This window comes from Pinus tabuliformis, chromosome X (assembly GCF_031772625.1).
Source record: "Pinus tabuliformis cultivar Carrire ecotype Pingquan chromosome X, CPIR1, whole genome shotgun sequence".
Lineage (NCBI taxonomy): Eukaryota > Viridiplantae > Streptophyta > Pinopsida > Pinales > Pinaceae > Pinus > Pinus tabuliformis.
Window position 1 is genome coordinate 1,519,778,940 of NC_142308.1, and position 21,389 is coordinate 1,519,800,328.

General features: G+C 41.2%; 1 protein-coding gene across 4 annotated transcripts in view; it reads right to left on the reverse strand.

The window, feature by feature from the left end:
- The window catches only part of LOC149145831 (lysophospholipid acyltransferase LPEAT2-like), a 412,491-nt gene that overhangs the window by 157,063 nt on the left and 234,039 nt on the right, over window positions 1-21,389 (reverse strand). For all 4 annotated transcript variants that reach the window (XM_089449183.1, XM_089449181.1, XM_089449182.1 and 1 more), the window contains one exon: window positions 20,059-20,109. In XM_089449183.1, coding sequence (XP_089305309.1) covers window positions 20,059-20,109 — 51 coding nt within the window. The remainder of the gene's footprint in view (window positions 1-20,058; window positions 20,110-21,389) is intronic.

Below are 21,389 nucleotides of genomic sequence, written 5' to 3' on the forward strand. Positions count from 1 at the left end.
GGGCAGCCAAGCCAGTTGAGCAGCATGAGGATGTAGCACTGTCAGCAGGAGGCAAGAAAGGCAAAGGGAAGAAGCAGGCTTCCACAAGCAATGGTGGGGGCAAAGGCAAAGGTAAAGGTAAACAGGGTAACACACAGAAGGACTATTCCAAGGTGAAGTGTTGGAATTGTCAAAAGATGGGACACTATGCAGTTGTGTGTCCGGAGAAGAAGAAGAAGAAGAAGGGGAAGAACCAGAGAGTGGCAGCTTCAGCAAAGGTTGAGGACTTTGCAGTTCGTTTTGACCAGGAGTTTGGGTTCACTACGTATGAGTCCTCTAGTGCAGGATCACCTGCCACACAGGTTCAGAAGGAGCATGCTTTTCCCTCGATTAGCGGAGCATCTTCGGGTATCTGGTATGTGGACAGTGGGGCTTCACTTCACATGACAGGAGTCCATGAGTACTTCTCAGAGCTTTCAGAGAGTGGCACTGATATAGAGGTAGTACTCGGTGATGACAGAGTTGTTAGAGCAGTCGGTGTGGGGACACTGACATTTCAGAGGGAGTCCAAACCTCCCTTGAAGGTGTCAGATGTTCTTTATGTGCCAGGGATGAGGAAGAACCTCGTTTCCCAACTTTGGAGGACAGAGGATATGAGGTACTGTTCAGGGGAGGACAAGTGTTGATGTATCCCAAGGGCTCTCCAGCTGATTCAGCTAGAGTGATAGGTTTACGCCATGCAAAGGTGTACAAGTTTTCATTCCAGTCCCTTTTGGCATTGAGCAGTAGTACCGACAGCAGAGCTAACAGTTCTAAGCTGTGTGAGATTTGGCACCGCAGGATGGGACATATGTATCATGGAGCCTTGAGGACCTTGCGGGAGATCACAACAGGTGTGCCATATTTCAGTACTGATCACTTTGATACTTGCAGAGGATGTGCGATGGGCAAGTTTGCCAAATCCCCTTTTCCCAGCAATGACAGCAGAGCAACTGGGATACTTGATTTGATTCATTCCGATGTCAGCAGTCGGATGTCTCAGGTTTCCTTGAGTGGATATGAGTACTATGTTTTATTCATTAATGATCACTCTAGGAGGACCTGGATTTATTTCTTGAAGACCAAGAGTGAGGTCTTCAAGTGGTTTCAGGAATTTAGAGCTCTTGTGGAGACACAGACAGGTCGAAAGATCAAGTCCCTGAGGTCGGACAATGGGGGAGAGTACACCCTTGAAGAGTTTGTTGACTATTGTGCGGAGGCAGGCATTAGGAGGGAGTTCACTGTTCCTTACAACCCCCAGCAGAACGGGGTTGCGGAGAGGAAGAACAAATCCATCGTAGGGGCTGCCAAAGCCATGTTACATGATCAGGGGTTGCCATTGTTCTTGTGGGCAGAGGCCTGCAATACAGCTATTTATTTGCAGAACAGGAGTCCGCATCGTGCCTTGGGGAACATGACTCCGAAGGAGGGTTTTTCTGGGAAGAAGCCTGATATTGGTCATCTTCGTATCTTTGGGTGCATCACATACTCCTACATACCCAAGGAGAAGAGGACCAAACTAGAGCCCACTGCAAAGAAGGGTATCTTTGTGGGCTACAGTGAGACCTGAAAGGCCTTTCGGATTTACATTCCTGCACAGAGGAAAGTTGTTGTCAGGCGGGATGTGAAGTTCGAGGAGAACAGGGCCTTTAGGAGGTCACCGGAGTTAGAGTATCTGGATCAGCCAGACCCTCAGCAACAGTTGAGTTAGTCGCAAGGATCCAGTGGGCAAGGATCAGGAGGATCAGGAGGTACATCTATGAGGATGTCAAGTCCGTCAGTGAGCAGTGGCTCGCCGAGCCAGAGGGGTGGTGCTCCAGGTAGCATGCAGAGCAGTTCACAAAGCAGTTCACTAGGGAGTCCACCGATGGACAGTTCACACGGTACCTCAGCTTCTATAGGTTCAGGTGTAGGCAGGAGGACAGCAGACAGACAGTCAGGAGTTCATGCTCCTGATGATGATGAGGAGGAGGAGTTTCATTCTCCTATGGGATAAGTGCGCTCAGGGAAGAGGAAGCCCAAGTGGCTTCAGGACACCTTGAGAGATGCCACATCTGTTGCTGAGCCTAAGAGGTCAGTCAGAGAGAGTAGACCACCTGAGAGGTTTTGTAGCTATATGGCAATGACTACCAGCATCCTTGACTCTGAGCCTTCTAGCTATGAGGCAGCTAGCCAGCAGGTCTGGAGAGAGGCCATGCAGGAGGAGTATTCTTCTATCATGAAGAATGATGTTTGGGAGGTGGTGCTGAGGCTTGAGGGAAAATCCGTGGTTACTTCCAGATGGCTTTACAAGGTAAAGCACGTTGCAGATGGTAGCATTGAGAAATTCAAAGCGAGGTTTGTGGCTAGAGGGTTCTCCCAGGTAGAGGGAGTTGATTATGAAGAGACTTTCGCTCCCGTGGCTCGATATACTTTGATCCACTCCATTATATCGATAGCAGCAGAGATGGGTTGGAAGATCCACAGATGGATGTGAAGACTGCATTTCTCAATGGCTTCATACAGGAGGAGGTGTACATTGAGCAGCCACAGGGCTTTGAGGTGCATGGGAAGGAGTCCCATGTGTGCAGACTGAAGAAGGCCCTTTATGGCCTGAAGCAAGCTCCTAGAGCTTGGTACTCTAGGATAGATACATACTTGCAAGGGACGGGTTTCACAAAGAGTGAGGCAGATCCGAACCTTTACTTTATTGTGATTGGTGAGGATCCTCTCATTCTAGTGTTGTATGTGGATGACTTGGTCATTGCAGGTGCAGAGAGACTCATAGAGCACTGCAAGAGAGATCTTGTGGCAGAGTTTCAGATGAAGGACATCGGCTTGATGCATTACTTTTTGGGTTTGGAGGTGTGGCAGGAGGAGGGGCATTTCTTCCTGGGGTAAGGGAAGTATATTGTGGACATCCTTGGCAGATTCCACATGTGGAGGATTGTAAACCCATGTCAACACCGATGATTACCAACTAGAAGAAGCTTCATGCTTCGAATTCCGAGTTGGTGGATCCCACATTGTATAGGCAGCTGATTGGTTCCTTGATGTATTTGGTCAACAATAGACCAGATATTTGTTCTACAGTCAACACGATGAGTCAGTTTATGTGTGAGCCTAGGAAGGTTCACTGGGTGGCTGCAAAACACATTTTGCGGTACTTGCAGGGGACAGTGCATTATGGTCTGGACTACAGGCAGGGGGATGAAGTGAGATTGGCAGGTTATACTGATTCTTATTGGGCAGGTTGTGCTTCTGATAGGAAGAGCACTTCAGGGTGCTATTTTGGGTTGGGTTCAGCAGTAGTGTCATGGTTCAGCCGGAAGCAGCAGTCAGTAGCATGAAGTTCAGCGGAAGCAGAGTATATGGCAGCCAGTCTAGCTAGTTGTGAGGCCATCTGGCTTGGCAAGATGTTGTTTGGTTTATTTGGTCAGTCGTTGAGACCTTCAGTGATTTACTGTGATAATTAGAGTAGCATTAAACTCACGGAGAATCCAGTATTTCATGACAGGTCAAAGCATATCAGGATCAAATATCATTTCATCAGAGACTGCGTTCAGAAGGGCGTTGTGAAGCTTGAGTATATTCCCACTGATGAGCAGGTTGCAGATATTCTTACCAAAGCCTTACCACGGGGCAAGCATGACTACTTCAGAGACAAGATGGGTGTGGTGAGGAACACCTTCCTCGGTAAGAGGGAGTGTTGAAATTTGGTACCGGAGGACAGGTGGTTCCCTAAGGCTTTGATCTTTGGCCTAGGGAAAAGTGTCCAAAAAAATTTAATTTTTCTCCTAAAGTGACTTTATAATTTTTATAAAGTCAAATCTAATTTAAAAGTGACTTTAAGTGATAAAGTTACTAAAGTCTAATTTTAAAGTGACTTTAATAAAGTCAATGTAAAATTAGAAAGGAAAAGTGACTTTGGAAATAAAAGACTAAGTGGGTCTTTATTAAAGTGGGGTGAATTAGAAAATAGAAAGTGAGATTTAAATGAGCATTTAATCTCAGCCCTAGATCTCAATCTATTTCAGCCATTGGATTTAGGGATCACCCAAAAGTCACTTAGGGTTAGATTAAAGGAGGAAAAAGAGGAAAAGGTCATTCATTCTTTCATGAGCAGATTGGGAGAAGGAGAGCAAGAGAGCAAGGGAGATTTCTGAACAGGGAGGAGAAGAAGGCAGCAGCTTGGCACACATTCCAAGGCAGCATTCCAGCAAGTCCGTACAGTTGAGTTAGCATACAGTGAAAGGTAGATTTTTGGGCACGATTTTCAAGGAGGCCGTACAGCAGTTTGCACAGAAATCAAGTAGCAGAAATCTGAGTTTGCTGGCACGATTTTCAAGGAGGCCGTACATCAGATTTTCAAGGAGGCCGTACAACAGTTTTTGGCACAGAAATCGAGGAAATCGTACAACAGAATTTCTAGCAACTTGCACGATTTTCTAGGTAGGTCGTACAGCATAATTTAAAGCTGAAAATTGGCACAGAATTCAAGGACGTACAGCATTTATTGTTGTTCAGATTTCGCTGTTTGCAAGTTTTTCCAGTTCGCTGTGAGGCACGGAAAACGAGATAAGTTGTAAAAGTTTACTTGCTGATTTTTGTTGAATATTTCTCACTGTAAAAAGCATTTTTTTCAGAAATAAGGAGCTCTCGAACTGGTTTTCCCCAAGAGTTGTAGGGGGTTTTTCCAGGGTCACCTTGACCAAAAATTACTGTTTTTAAATGTGTTAAATGGTTGTTTGTACCTGTTGTTTTTTTATTTCTGCATTTTCCAGCATTCTATAAAATTTCCAGAATTTGTGTTTTCAGCTAAATTTATTTTTCAGTTGTTGAATGTATGGATATGGGAAAGGGCATTTAACTATTTTGTAGAAATAAGGTGAAACTGAAAACCGGGGTGGGAAATGAGAAATTTTTACAACTGATACTCTTTCATCTGATACTCTTTGACCTAGCTGATCTGTTGTTTTTCTTTCATTGCTCTGTATCTACTATTTACCTTGCAACTTCGCAGTAGATCATTTAATTTTTCCCAAGTCTCTGTATCTGGTAATTTAATATTTACCATTCTTCTGTAGACTTCATCAACTTCTGTGTATTTTGCAAGGGTGGGCTTGTTTACAAAAAGATGTTTTACCTCATGTTGGAGGTAAAAGAGATTCTCAAAAGTCTGGTAAAGAACATTTCCTGTAAACATCCCTTTCATAGATGAACTATTGGCTTACTCCCTTGCCACTTCTCTGATTTTCTTGTTATAGCCTTCATGTGACATTAATCTATCATTTATTACCAATGGATTTGGCAGACCTTGCTGCCTCAAAGCATCAAATTTAACCATGAACCTGCCTATAGCTAGCTCCATGGTTTGGCATTTGTCATCAAGCTATATCATTAAGTTCCTCTTGGTGAGTACTTTCTTCACCTCTAGTATAGTGTCAATCATATTAGCTATGTCAAGCTCCTGCAATTCATATTTATTCTTTGAGTTAAGGAATTGGATTATTCTTCAGGCTTCTTTTGGCATATTTCCAAGTTCGGCCTTAACTCTTTGAATTGCTTCACTAGCCTCTTTGACTAAATCATTTTGTTCAAAGATAACTTGTATAGATAGCCAAATATCATTTACAGAGTCAATGATATTGGCCCATAGTTGTTCTTTTGCTTGGGCAAGTGGCTCCTTCAATGTTAATTCTTTTTCCAAGTTCTTTATCCTCTCAGTCAATATGCTCAACATATTACAGATCAACAACTAAAGGAAACAGAAACAATCACACCATATGACACTATTATTTATGGACCAATGTCCCCGGAAAAACCCAATGTGGGAAAACGGGTGCAACGACATGAGGGTTTTCTTATTAAGCAATATCAGAGTACAATCTGGGTGACAAAACTGGCCTACCAAACAGAAAATTTCCTTGGCAGTAATGCCTCTCAGTTTGAGACAAATCTCCTGGCTAAAACCTCGGATAATCCTTCCGGCAGCTCCTCAACACCAATCTGCCCTAGAAACCCCAGCGTCAGCCTTTTCTGGACTGCGTCAGCCCCTCTCTGCCCAACACTGGCCCTGTGTCACCCTGGATGGGTCTGTGTCAGCCTTAGGAGGCATTGTGTCAACGCTCTGGCCCTCTGCATCAGCGATGCTGGCCTCTCTGAGGCTCTGCGCAGCTCTCGGCTGCCTCTGCGTGGGCAGGCAGATGCGTGAGCCCTGGCTAGCTCTGCGTCACACTACCCAGCTACTGCACTGCTCTCTTGGCACTATCTCTGCCTCTTTGTCTCTCTGTACTCAATGCCCCTCAGCCGCAACTCCCAATCACTAATTCTATCTCTTAACAAACCCCACTCTAGAGAATAGAATGACTGATCACTCTAGTGTATTCTCCAAGTGACCCTCAAGCCTCCTCTTATACTTTTCTTATTGACATATCAATGGCCGAGATTAAGTCCCTAATCAACGGCTAAGATTAGAGCTGGCTTGATCTATGTCTTTTGGACCATTCTAACACAGTTTCATATTAATACACATTAATATTTTATTTTCCCTAAGTTTAGAATTAGGGACTCCATTAAAAATATTAATTATTTTAATATCTCCTGAACTGTTTAGAATCTACCCAATCCCTTTCTGGGTATTGGAGATCTCATGTGCACCAAACTCTCCACCAAATTTTGTGGCTAGAGCACATTCGATGCTACCCCAAATCAACACTCCCTCTTAGCAAGGATTGTGCTCTAGCAATACTCCTCACTGAGTATTACTTCGATCATCCGGCATCGGTCCTTGTGCTGATGCTAGGCCTGCTGCCCACCAGCCTCTTAGAGATTTATCCTGTACTGTTGCCTATGGTTCTGCCACTGCCACTGCTACATTTGTACCAATGTTTTAAAAACTGGCCGTTTCGAAACCGAAACGGCCGAGTTGAACCGAGTTGATGCCTCGAGGATTGACCCGGCCAAGGAAACGGTCCGGTAGACCGAGTCACACATGACTCGGCCGAGTCATTCAATGACTCGGCCGAGTCATGTGTGACTCGGTCTACCCGGCCGAGTCATGTGTGACTCGGTCTACCCGACCGGTTCCGATATGACTCGGTCGAGTCACAAAGGAACGGCCAGGCACGCGTTAAACACATAAAAATAATCATTTTTTTGGTATTTTTTAATTGTTTAATGAAGTTTATGGATCCCAAACTGTTATAATAATATGCTAAATGTTTTTGGGGTCCATTTCCCCCTCCCAAACCCTATTTAAGACACCCAAATGCTCTCATTCACTCACAGCAGTCTTATGCATTTGAGTGAGTCTTCTTTGAGAATTAGTGAGCAGTTCTTGAGCTTGTTTTGGAGCAGCAGTGAGGAGTCTTGGAGGAGCATTGTAGCTGGAGTGAGGAGCTTCTTGGGCAGCCATTTGGAGCAGCATTGAGGAGCTGATTCTTGGAGCAAGCTTGAGGAGGCAGTTTGTGCCTGGAGGTATTTTTTTCCAACTCTATAAATCTGTTTTTGCTTAGTAAATTTTAGGTGCATATCAAGAAAGCTTAGAGAGTGTTTTTTGTCAAATAAATGAACATTGAATCAATTTTTTTTTTTTTTTTCATTTTCAGATTGTTTTCCTAGTCAAAAAATGGCACCTAGAGCAAGAGATCCTGCTTGGGCATATGTTGAAATGGTTGATAGTCAAATGCATTGCAAATTTTGCCATAGGAAAATTAAGGAAGGTCCTGGGGGCATTAATAGGTTGAAACAACACTTGGCAGGGATTAGAGGCCAAATTACCCCATGTACCTCACTAGAAATTGGGGAGATTAGAAAGAATTTGTTGGCCAGCTTTGAGAAATTTAAAGAAGATAAGGCTAGGCAAAAAGAGATACAAGCTGAAATTGGGAGGAAGAGGGAGATACAAAAAATGATGGCTACCAACCCCCACTATGATTTTGAGGGTTCTTCCTCTATCCCTCAAACTGAGGCATCCAACCCTTTCCGTTATGTTCCTCCCTCTTTTGGTTCTGTTCAAGATAAGGGAAAGGGTAGAATGAATTTGAAAAAGGGTGATGTGACTATCAAAAGTTATTTCACTCCCTCCTCTCCATCAGATGCACATGGTCCTGAAGTTTGTAAAGGTCAAATTCAGCCCACTTTATATGACCATTGGAAGAAAGAATTGAGGGAGACTGCTTGTGAGTACATAGCTAGATGGTGGTATGATGCTGATATCCCCTTTAATGCTGCTCGTTCACCATATTATGAGCCTATGTTTGATGCCATACATGCTGCTGGAAAAGGCTTCAAAGGCCCTACTATGCATGAGCTAAGGGGGTTTCGTTTGCAGAAAGAAATTCAATCCATTAATGAGTATTTGCAAGAGTTCAAGGACTCATGGGCAAGAACAGGGTGTACCATCATGTCAGATGGATGGAATGATCAAAGAAACCGTACCATCATAAACTTTCTTGTCTTCTGCCCACAGGGAACCATGTTTTTAAAATCAGTTGATGCATCTGATAAGGTAAAAGATGGCCACTTGTTGTTTCAACTATTGGATCAGATTGTTCAGGAGGTGGGGGTGGCTAATGTTGTTCAAATCATCACAGATAATGCCTCTAACTATGTTCTTGTTGGTAAACTGTTAGAGGAAAAACACAAGACCATCTTTTGGACCCCATGCGCTGCACATTGCATAGACCTCATGCTTGAGGATATTGGAAAATTAGATTGGGTCAAAAACACTGTAGATCATGCCAAAAGCATAACAAAATTTATCTACAATCATACACTGGTTTTGAGTCTCATGAGGAAACACACTGGAGGCAAGGATATTATTAGGCCTGCCATCACTAGACTTGCTACACATTTTTTGACATTGCAAACTATGCTTTCCCAACATAGAAACTTGCAAAAGATGTTTTCCAGTGATGAATGGAATCAAAGCAATTGGTCTAATAAACCAGAAGGCAAAGAATTGAAAAGGAAAGTCCATGAAGAAACTTTTTGGAGAAAGGCAGCAGAGATTGTGAAGCTTGCTGAGCCACTAGTTAAGGTGTTGCGGTTGGTGGATGGGGAAAGGTTGGCTATGGGCTTCATTTATGAGGCTATGGATCAAGCAAAGGAGCAAATAGAGACAGCATACAAGGATAGAGTGGCAAAGTATGGGCCCATTTGGGCAATCATTGATGAAAGATGGAACAATCAACTCCATCGCCCTATACATGCAGCTGGGTATTTTTTGAACCCACGGTATCATTATAAAGCTAAGGAGTCAGGAGCTTTGAGGGGGGAGGTCAGAGATGGACTGGTTGATTGCATTGAACGCATGATCCCATCGGAGTCTGATCAGCTGGAGATACATCAACAGGTCACATCCTTCAGCAATGCATCAGGTACCTTTGGGAAGAACCTAGCAAAGATTGCAAGAGAAGCAGATGAGCCAGGTAAACAAAAATTTCAATTTTCAATTTCTTAATGGTTTTACTTTTTTTATTAAAGTTTGTTAAATCATTTATAATTTGAAAGTTAGATATAATTTGTAATTTTGTTGAGCTTCAGCCTTCATCTAACTCATAATTCATTACACTCCTATGTTTTTTGCAGCACAATGGTGGGAGGCCTTTGGTGGCCAGTGCCCTAAATTGCAAAGGTTTGCAATTCGTATTTTGAGTCAAACTTGCAGTGCATCTGGGTGTGAGCGCAATTGGTCTGTCTTTGAGAGGATTCACACAAAGAAGAGAAACCGTTTGGATCAAAAACGGTTGAATGATCTAGTTTATGTCTAATACAACCTTCGGCTCAGACGAAACCAATTGCTGAACAAAAGACCTGATTCAGATCCCATTGTGTTGGAAGACATTGATCCAACATCAGATTGGGTAGTGGAGAGTCGTCTACCAGAGTTTGATCCTGATGAGGATCTTGATGTAGATATAGATATGGAGACATCAGTTGAACTTGAACATGTTGTTCAACTTCAGCCTGTTCAGTTGAATGCAGATCCCAATCCACCAGTCTCAGTCTCACAGCCAGCAAGGACTCCAGTTGTAGGTGCTTCCTCTGCTCAGCCACGACAGAAGCGCAGCCGCATATCTACTCTATCTCAGCTTGCATCTGCTGCACAGCCTGCTAGTGGTACTGGTACCACTTCTACAGTTGCAGTTGGAGACGATGATGATGAGGAGGAGCCATGGGGCCCCTTGTCTGACTCTGATGATGATGATCCAGAGATTGGTCGAGATGATCTTGGCTCCTCTGGCAGTAGCTACTAGCCAGTGGTACTAGTATTGCAGTCTGGTCACCATCACAGTTTACTTTTGTTGTAGAGGCCATTTCTAGCCTCCTTAGTTATTTGTATTTTGTTTTGAGTCTTTGATCATGTATGACAGTTGACTATGTATTGCCATTGGGTACCATTTTGATATAGTGGATTGGTTCATGAGCCTACTTTGATCATATGTTGTCTTCCATCTATATTATAATGCTGTGTGTTTGGAAACATGAATGAAAATCTTTAAAATTATGTTTAAAATATTTAAAATTATGTTTCTTAATAAAACAAATAAATATTTAATGTATTTTTTACAACGACCGAGTCATTGAAATCGAGCCGGCCGAGTCATTACCGTTTCGGAGTCGGAGTCGGAGTCGATCCTCGGCCGAGTCGGAGTCGGAGTCAGAGTTTTAAAACATTGATCCGTACAACAGCTCCCTCTGCATCCGTGTTGTTGTTGGTTCTTTCTCCCAACACTACATCCGCACAGCACCTCCTCTCATCATGTTGCATCGTGCTGCCCATTGTTGCACTGCAACTCAATTACTGAGAAGTAAGTAACTGATCTCCCAATCTGACCTCTCTGTTGGGCTAGAAACCCCCCTGATGTTGAAGCTCCCTTTGTCGTTGTCAAGTGCTCTCTCTCTGACCTCTGCGCTGCTGCAACAACTCCCTACATCTCGCACCATTACACACCTGTCTGTGCCATTTCTTTGTACTTCACTTTTATATCTTTGTACTTCTCTTTTTCTACTGGCTTGCTGGATGAAGAGACTTCAATACTAAGCTGTTTATCAATAATTTGAATATTTGAGATGAAAGGTTGATGAGTTTCCTCTGAAACTACTGGACATTTACTTTTTCCAACCACTGTGTCAGTATCAGTGATTTCAACTATCTCAATGGTGTCTTCTTGCTCAGTTACAAGGTTACGCTTGAGCTTCTTCCTGTAACTGATTTCAAACATGTCATCTATAGTATCCATTCCAGAGCTAGAACCTTCTTCCCTGGTTCCTTTTACATTTCTTTCCTGCATGGCTGGAGTTTATAGAATGGGACTAATACCCATTTGTTCCTGTAAGATTGGAACCTGCAGAAAGGAACTAATATCTATCTGCCTTTCCATATCTATTAAGGTATTTTCCATATCTATTAAAGTATTTTTCAACCACTCTGACTGGTTGGCATATCTTTCAATGTCTGGCCTGGGCTCATGTATGAAAGGACTTAATTTGAATTTGAGCCTTAGTTTGTTTATGACTCCATTAGGGTCATACTGCCACATAAAACTGCTATTGAAGTTCATTTGTTGTAAGATTTTCTCTGCTTCTTGTCTAGCTTCCCTATTATTACAAATAAAAGAGCCCAATTGGTTTTTGATCTTGAACTAAGTTTTCTTCCTAGCTGACAGAAAATTGACCTCATATGAGTTTATGATTTGCCTCAAATACTCTAATGCAAATATCCTTATGGGGAGGTATTTGGGCAGCTTGTAGGGAGTGAGTTGGCATCCATATATCCTGATTTTAGTGTGGTCCTGGTATAGATACCAGTCTCCCACTCTATTGTTTTTAGACAACTGTAAAACTCTCTTAATCTCATCATTGATCCTGGGCTGATAGCTACTGGTTAGCATGTTTACAACTGGGTGAACAAATGAATCAATGAACTCTTTATAACTAAAAACAGTGGAATATCTTTGGATTAATGGTGTCGAAAAGATGACAGATCTTGGATGGTGCTTAGTATCTAACTTTTGGACGCTGACTATAAACTTGTCTGACTAAAAATATAGGAACATGTGAAACAATAATGATGAGTATTTGAATACTCTCTCATTTGCCAATCTGATAAATTGTTCATGGATTCGGTCTGCCAAGAACTAAGCAAAGTTATAAATTGTAGTTGGAGGCTTCCCTAGGCAAAAAATAGAAAGGAAAGCAAGTATAACCTCATCCACATGCTCATCAGTGGTGTATACTAGAATACAAGAGAGCATGGTTATAATTTGTCTATAGCTCTCTCAAAGAAAATGGTGGCAACATATGGAGGACTATCTGTAGGAGTATGAGACTCTTCTATGATGAAAGTCTGAAAGATTTGAGCTTTCTTGGGAAGGTCTAGCTTTCTGTAGAGTTCAAGTAAGGCTTCAATGGAAAGTGGGGTCGGATTTGCGTTTGGCTGGATCTGCAGCATTTGATTTATTGACTCTGCAGTAATGGTGAATAAAATCTGTTGGTCAGGAGAGATTATGGCTCTGACTTGGGACATAGCAAGCTTGGTAGAAGTGGATGATTTCTGGGAATAGGTATACCTGTGGGAACAAATATTTGGGCAAATTTGATTCCCATAGGTGAATGTCATCATTCTGGTTTAGGAATTTATCTTTACTCCAACAGTGGAGTTTCAGCAAGTGGCTAGAGGAAACAGTGTCTTTAATTTGAAAATCTCTATCAACCAATGGGAGGTGGTCAATATCCAGGTGAGGGGTTTGCAAGGGTCTTACATCCAGAATGCTTTGGGAAGCCATAATTTGGTCTATTCAACTGAATTACTTTTTCTCTGGCTTTAGGAGTAATGTCAAAAGCTCTGGAACAGTGGGGAGGGTAATTACAGTCTGTAGAAAAGGGCTTTTGGATGCACAATAAGGTCTTCTTCAGTCTAACAAGGTTTTTAATTAATTTAATTAATTAACTTTTTAATCATTATTGTGCATAGCTTAAATTATAGGGTCGTTCTCGTTCTTTCAAGAATACCTGGAAAATGACGATTTGGTGCACAGACAGGGTTCTATGGTAGCAGCAAAGGTTTCTAAGGCTTCAATTGTCTATTTGTTGCTTCAATTTGGTGTATGTAGCATCTTTTGGTTGCAAAAGGTGGTTAAAATGGTTGCGCAGAGGTTCAAGGTTTCAGAATTGGTTAACAGAGGTTTTGCAGCGAAAATGAGTGAAAAGAGTAAAAGGGGGTTTTTTCGGCCTTTTAACCAACAACGGTCACATTTTGGCGTGAGATTTGGTAAATGAACAGTGGGTAGTTTTCTTTTACGCGGGGAGGCGGTTTTATGCCATATCGCACCACTTTCGTGTAGAGGGCAGTATTTTTCGCGAGCACGCAATATAACCTAGTGCCACCACGTAGCAAAACAGTGCTCGGCCAAAACCGCGAATCTCGCATGCTTTTGGACCTTTAACTGTCAAATGATGAAACTGTGCGATATGGATATGCATCGTTGGATTTGGAGGTGGGAGATCGGAGGGCTATCGCGCGGCGGAGTTGCGAGGGTGGAGCTGGGGAGTGGGGTCGGGTTTTAATTGCAATGAAATGTAATTAATTAAACAGTAATCACGGGATTTTAATTTAAGCAATGGATTAATGAAGGGTGGAGGCCATGGGTTATACGGCGGAGGTTTTAACTATACACCAAGGTTTGGTGAGTTAAAAGGGTGTCAGGGAATTATAACGTGGGAGACTTTAAATACATAAAGCGGCAGTATAACTTAGGATAAAGGGGTTTAGTGGGTTTTTAAGGAAAAATGGAAATTAATTGGGGGGGGGTATTATTTGTGATGCGAATGGGTTTCACACTAGGGAAAGGAGTTTTGGGAAGGGGGAATGATTTTTGAAGGGTAATGTGTAGGAAAATGTGTGAATCAAAGGGAAAAAAGGTCAAAATGAAGGGAAAGGGTTTTTACAAGGGGAAATGAAGAGGGAAGGGGTGTTTTAGAACCAAGAAGGGGACAACATTAGGGGATGAAAAGTAATGAAGGGATAATGGGGGGAAATTAATAAACTAAGTATGTGGGGGTCTAGTAAAATGAGGGGAAATTAGTAAATAAGCTTTAGTGAATGTCCTTTCTCTTTGGAAATTCCTCCTGCACATGAAACATAGGATTAAGCATGATGAAGGTGCTTTTGACTTAACAACCTTCTGCACTTGCAAAACTTCTTCTACCTATCATTTATTTACTCTAGCATTTTCTCTTCATTCATTGGATGCATTTGAGCTTGTTGACCCTTTATTTCTTTTCTTTGATAAACAAACTATCTAATTCTAACCTTATAACTTCCAATGGCTCAGATTAAACTAATGAGCTCATTATTATTCTCTACCTATCTACTGATCTGCCAAGATTAAACAGTTTGGCTAGATCTTTATTCTCCATCTATTAACATGAAATTTAAAACATTAATGAATCAAGTTGAAGCTATTTGACCATCATGGATTGCAGCATTTTTGACAAGCTGCACACAATATTGTTTTGCAAAGTAAAGGAAAAAGGAGTGGCATTTGAATTTGCACATTTTCATGATCTATTCTTATCTCTTTTTGGGGTTCATATTTTATATCTTTTTGATCTTTTTATTTCTTTTGGTCCCTTGATTATTCTTTTAGGACTTCACCCTCTTTACATTTTTTATTTTTAATATGGGAAAACATTTTGTAGAAAGCAAAAGTATGTACAATATTACAAGACTAACCATAGCCAATTCAAAATTATGAATCCTATTATTATAGGACCCTAACACAATGTATCTTCCCTCCTTTATGTAAATTCTATATTCTTTTGAGGAAAGACTATAAACAACAAATATTCCCTTGATGCTTGTCGTGTCCAACTTCTTTCGCTTGTCTTTCAGAACATGGATAAATTTACTAAGCTAACAATTTAATCTTCAAAGTTTTGTTCCTCTTCTTATGTCTCTAATTGCTTTCCCAAACAACAACAAAATGACGATTTACTCATCCTCTACATAAGACCGCCTTATTGTTCCCACTTGATAACAAATTCTTCCTCCCATGAAATTTTGAATTAGAGAGTTTGAAGCATTTCTTGAAGAAGTGACTTTTTGTATACCAAATAATAAAAACACTATAGTAATAAATGTTAATTTGGGGTAGCATCAGATGTGCTCTAGCCATGAAAATTGGTGGAGAGGCTAAAACACATGAGATCTCCAAGACCCAGAAATGGTTTGGGCAGATTCTAACCGGTTTGGGAGATATTAAAATAATTAATATTTTTAATGGAATTCCTAAGTCTAAATTTATGAAAAATAAAATATTAATAGGTATTAATATAAAATTGGATTAGAAGGGTCCAAAAGTCATGGATCAAGCTAAATCTAATCTTAGTCGTTGATTAGAGATTTAATCTCGGCTATTGATGGACCAACGTGAAAAGTATAAAATGAGGCTTGAGGATCAGTTGGAGGACACACCAAGAGATCAAGAATTCGATTTTCTGGGGCAGGGTTTGCTAAGGAAATCGAGTGAGTGATCTGAGTTGTAGTTGAGGGGCAGTGAATACATAATAGAGAGGCAGAGTTGGTACTAGAGAGGCAGCGCAAAGCCCAGTGAGGTTGACGCAAAGGCAGTTGAAGGCTACGCAGAGGCAGCCAGGAGATGCGTGTGAGACACAGAGGGTCCAGGAGTTGACGCAAAGGCTCCAAAAGCTGATGCAAAGGCTAGCAGAGTTGACGCAAGGCCTAGAGGCAGTGCAGGGAGGATTTTGTGGAACAAACTGGGAGCTGGTAAGCCGGATAGGGTGACGCAGTCCCTATCAGAGTGATGCAGAGCAGCAGAAACTACAATTTTCGTTGTGGGATATCGTCCATCCGGGTGATTTATCAGCCGAAATATCTGTCTCCGAGTGAGAGGTACTACTGCCGAGGGCATTCTCTATTGGATGAGCCATTTTTGGCACCCTGATTGTATTCTGAAAACTACATAATAATAAAACCCTCTGAATCGCTGCATCGGTTTTCCCGCATTGGGTTTTTCTGTGGACTTTAGTCTAAAAATAACGATGTCACTTGTGTGCTTGTTTACTTTCAGTTGTTGATCCGTAGATGTTGATATTGTACTTGTATTTATTTTCAGTATTTACATGGTAAATAACTTGTTAAGTAATTGAACAAGTAGGAAGAAATAAATCAGATAGTACAGGAAGAATTTCTAACGAATTAAACTTAGAAATTCCAACATGGTATCAGAGTGTGGTTGCAAATCATGGGATAACTGAAAGCATCATCTAGCAGCGAAATACCAGCAGAAACAGTTGTCCCGAGTGACAGAAGTTGTTCCTAGCAGGAAGCAGCAAGGAAGGGGTGACACAGAGGGCCTGCGTCATCAGTTCGAGCCAGGACGAGGATCAAAGCAGAGGCAGAGAGGAGCAGACCTGACCTACGCAATGCCCAGTCATCTTTCTCAGTCCAGAAGGATCGGTGCTGTGGCTAGGAGGTGCAGATTTTGCAAGTGCCAAGATTACGTAGAGCTAGAGACTCAAACCTTCGGTTGCTGGGGCATAGGAGGCTGTGGGAAATTTGTGGAGCGAAGTTGGTGGGGTACTGTGGTCATAACAGTACCTAACAGGGAAAGACCAAGGTTGAGGGAGTTGTTGCCGAGGCAGATTTCTAGACAATGAATCTAGATCAGTGGTGCAGTTGCACAGATGATTAGAGTGAAGCAACTCAACATTGGCAGAGGGATTTCCAGAAGGGAAATCGGGACTCAGAGGGAGTCAAACCGAGAACTTCCAGAAGGGAAGTAGAGAAACTCGGAGAAGTCGAAAGAAGAGCAGAGAGATGCAAGTGAATGGGCTAAGAGATCAGGATAGACTGGACGGAGCATCCAACTTCGTAGTCTAGGAGGCCAGGATCTTGTCCATTCTAGACAGATATCGCATCAAGGACTTCGCCTTGAAAATTATAGTGATCCCAATTCACCCAACTGAAAATGAGAAGTATGAGGAAGCAATGGTTAGGCCGAAGCGCATCATCCTTGATGGGGTCAAGCATCATGTGGTGTCGCATATTGCCAAAAAGGATATGGCAAATGAGATGTGGGAGGCCTTGAAGAAATTGTACCAACATACTTCCATGCAGAGGAAGATGTTACTTGAAAATCAATTGCGGTCATACCAGATGCAGAAGGGAGAGCAGATAGATGTCTTCCTCGGTTGATTGAAGGAGATCCATGACCAAGAATTGATGGTGAGGACCGCATTGAACGCAGTCTCAAAGGATTGGGAGGTATTCGTCCAAAGCATACTGGGCAGGACGAGCCCTCCAGATTGGGAGGAACTGTGGGCAGCTCTTCGTCAAGAAGAGATCAGACGGGTGACCAAGGCGGGAAATAGCAGCAAAGGGGTCAGAATCAAGAAGGAGGAAGAATAGGATGCGGCTCTAGCATCATCGGGAAAGCAGAAGAAGAGGAAGAAGAAGGACCTCTCCAAGGTCAAGTGTTTCCATTGTGGGGAACTAGGTCATTTTGTGAACCAGTGTCCCAGGAAGAAGAGCAAGGGAGAAGCTTTTGAGACCAAGGCAGCGCCAGCGAGGACGGAGAAAGAAAGTCGAGACAGATGACGACTATGCCATGAGTGCTCATGTGCTACTTGAGAGGAAGTGAGGTGACATCGAGCTGTAGTCAGACGGACTACAGGCGATGAGAGGCAGGATCCTTGAGGTACCCAACCTCTTGGATTATACCTTGTTATGGGAGCCCCGAAGAGGAGTAGCAGGACTGGTAGAAGTCGGTAGAGACGGATGTGGATGACAGAGTGCTAAAGTGCAGGAGTCCCGGGACAACAGGCTACAACAGTGCGAGAAGCACGGGAGTGTTGCACCAGTGCAGGATGGCACAGAGAGGTGTGCAACTGTGCGAGACACATGGAGTTGTTGCAGCAGAATAGAGGGAACACTTGTTAGCAACAGAGGGAGCTTCAACATCGGGAGAGTCTCTAGCCTGACAGGGATGTCAGAGTTGGGTGGATCAGTTACTTCCTTCTCAGTAACTGGGTTGCAGTGCAACAGTTAGCAGTGGCAGTGCTATGGCAGCACGCTGCAGCGTGAGGATAAGGGTATGCAGTGCTGGGTATATGGACCAACAGCAGCACGGATGCAAAGGGAGTTGTCGTACGGATGCAGCAATGGCAATGGCAGGGCCATGGGCAGCAGTACATGATGTAGCAGTGCAAAATATGTTGGGTAGGGAGGCCTAGCATCAACACACGGACCGATGCTGGATAATCAGGGTGATACTCAGTGAGGAGTATTACTAGAGCACAGTCCTCGCTAAGAGGGAGTGTTGATTTGGGGTAGCATCAGATGTGCTTTAGCCATGAAAATTGGTGGAGAGACTAAAGCACATGAGGTCTCCAAGACCTAGAAATGGTTTGGGCAGATTCTAACCAGTTTGAGAGATATTAAAATAATTAATATTTTTAATGGAGTTCCTAAATCTAAACTTACAAAAAATAAAATATTAATGGGTATTAATATAAAATTGGGTTAAAAGGATCCAAAAGTCATGGATCAAGCCAAATCTAATCTTAGCCATTGATTAGAGATTAAATCTCGGTCGTTGATGGACCAACGAGAAAAGTATAAGAGGAGGCTTGAGGATCAGTTGGAGGACATACCAAGAGAGATCAAGAATTCGATTTTCTGGGGCAGGGTTTGCTAAGGAAATCGAGTGAGTGATCTGAGTTGCAGCTGAGGAGCAGTGAATACATAGCAGAGAGGCGGAGTTGGTACTAAAGAGGCAGCGCAGAGCCCAGTGAGGTTGATGCAGAGGCAACTGGAGACTACGCAGAGGCAGCCAGGAGCTACGCAGAGCCAGAGACGCCAGTGTGTGAGACGTAGAGGCTCCAGGAGCTGACGCAAAGGCTCCAAAAGTTGACGCAGAGGCTAGCAAAGCTGACTACTGGGAGCTGGTGAGCTGGATAGGGTGACGCAATCCCTATCAGAGTGACACAGAGCAGCAGAAACTACAATTGTTGTTGTGTGATTGTTCATCCGGTGATTTATCAGCCGGAATATCTGTCTCCGAGTGAGAGGTACTATTGCCGAGGGCATTCTCTATTAGGTGAGACATTTCTGGCACCATGGTTGTATTCTGAAAACTGCATGATAATAAAACCGTCTAAATAGCTACAGCGGTTTTCCCGCATTGGGTTTTTCCGGGGACATTAGTCCAAAAATAACAGTGTCACTTGTGTGCTTGTTTACTTTCAGTTGATGATCTGTAGATGTTGATACTGTACTTATATTTATTTTCAATATTTACATGGTAAATAACTTGTTAAGTAATTGAACAAGTAGGAAGAAATAAATAACATAGTACCGGAAGAATTTCTAATGAGTTAAACTTAGAAATTCCAACAACAAATATTTTATAGCTAATAAATAATGTGTGTGAGATCAATTAAACTTTAATATACAACACAACTCTTCAAAGGGTCATTAACTTATATATGCTATCATTTGTAGGATAAATTTACACCATCTCGTATAACTTTTTTTAACCATCTATTTATAATTCCCTTGTTTCCTTGGCAAAATCAGGTTATTAACTATTAGGCTTGTGCCAAATAAATAGATATACATAATAATAATAAATAAAAGAAATATTACAAAAAGTTAGGCCTTGTTAAAAGCATAAGGTACATCAAGTGGAGACTGGAGGTACAAATTTAAAAATTAAGAACACCATCTCTTAGAGGATAAATGCACCATTTAAAAAAGTCACTGACGAAAGTGCAAATGGGAATATCTGCCAGTCAAGAAAAATGCTTAGCATGGAAATTAATGAAGATATAATTCATGACATGGGAGATGGAAAATTTGAGGGTGAAACCCTGTGTATTTGGGAGGTGAGAAATACAATTGAAAAAGAATTCAAACCATCAAAACAGTAAATCACATATATAATATAGATGTATTCATAAGACCGTACAGAAGTGAACTAGAGGAAGAACATTCAGCTGCCTACAACCAACAAAGAAAGAATAACATACCTCACTGAATGTTATTGACCCTTGATTTTCCACATCGTAGAAGCAAAATACCTACAGAAAGATATATAAATTCTTTACTAGCGACATGAAAGTGTTTGGCAACAGTTGAGGATTACTCAGGTGATCATATCTTCCAAACCTAGTTAACAAGAACTACATAAAGAAGCACTTTCCCATATCAGTTTGAAAATTTCCATTTACTTTATGTTTACCCACTTGTTATTTCAGATTTTAGATGATTCCCAAGTAACACGGACTTGTTAAATGGATATTGAATGCAGAAAGTGTCGTGCATTTTAGCAGAATCTGCTAGCATAAAAATTGCAACATATAGCATGAAGAAAAAGGAATTACATTGACGCACCCAAGATAATCAGACAGTTGACTGTTGAACGTCATGTTAATAATTCATTTGCCAGATTTGAGCTAGTATTGCTTTGACCTATTATTTTCTTAAAATGACAAGCACACTAACTGAAGATAATAGATATCCTTCTCTTATTTTTTATATATATATATATATATATATATATATATAAAATTTAATTTTGTAAGGTAGTTTATTCCTTCAGGTATATATATATATATATATATATATATATATATATATATATATATATATTTTTCAATTAACTGTATATTATTTTTATTTTTTTCATAAAATTTAATTTGGTAAGTTCCTCTTTCTTTTTCTTTTCTTTTCTTTTTTTTTTAACTGAATATTATTCTATTCTAATATATTTATTTATTTTTATTTTTTTTATTTTTTTTTTAACTGAATATTATTTTATTCTGATATATTTATTTTTTTATTTTTATTTTTATTTTTTATTTTTTTCAACTAACTTTTAACTTAACCTCCTATTTAAAAAAAAAAAATTAATTTTAATTAGTTAGATATACCTCTATATCTTGTTAGTTATACATTCTACTCTAATATTTATATTTTCTATTTTAATACATTTAACGATTTATTAAACAACCAATTTAATTAAATTTACTTTATACATATAATTTATATATAGGTAAGGTCTCTTTTTTACTTTTAATTTATAACTGGTTGGTTTGACCCTGGTCCCTAGTCAAATTTAGACGTTGTTCTAATTAGCCGTTGGAGGCTCTGCTCAAAGTATTTAACAGGCAAAGATAGATCTGATTTTTCAACTTGCCCTGACGATGAACCACACTGGTTGGTTCGAAACGCGTCGACAATGATTTTCTGAATGTGATTTTCGCCGAAATTTCTTCTTATAAGAAAAACATCATTTTACCTAAATACAGTAATCAGTGTGTAAGGATAATGTAGCTATATTTATCATCCCAAAAATAAT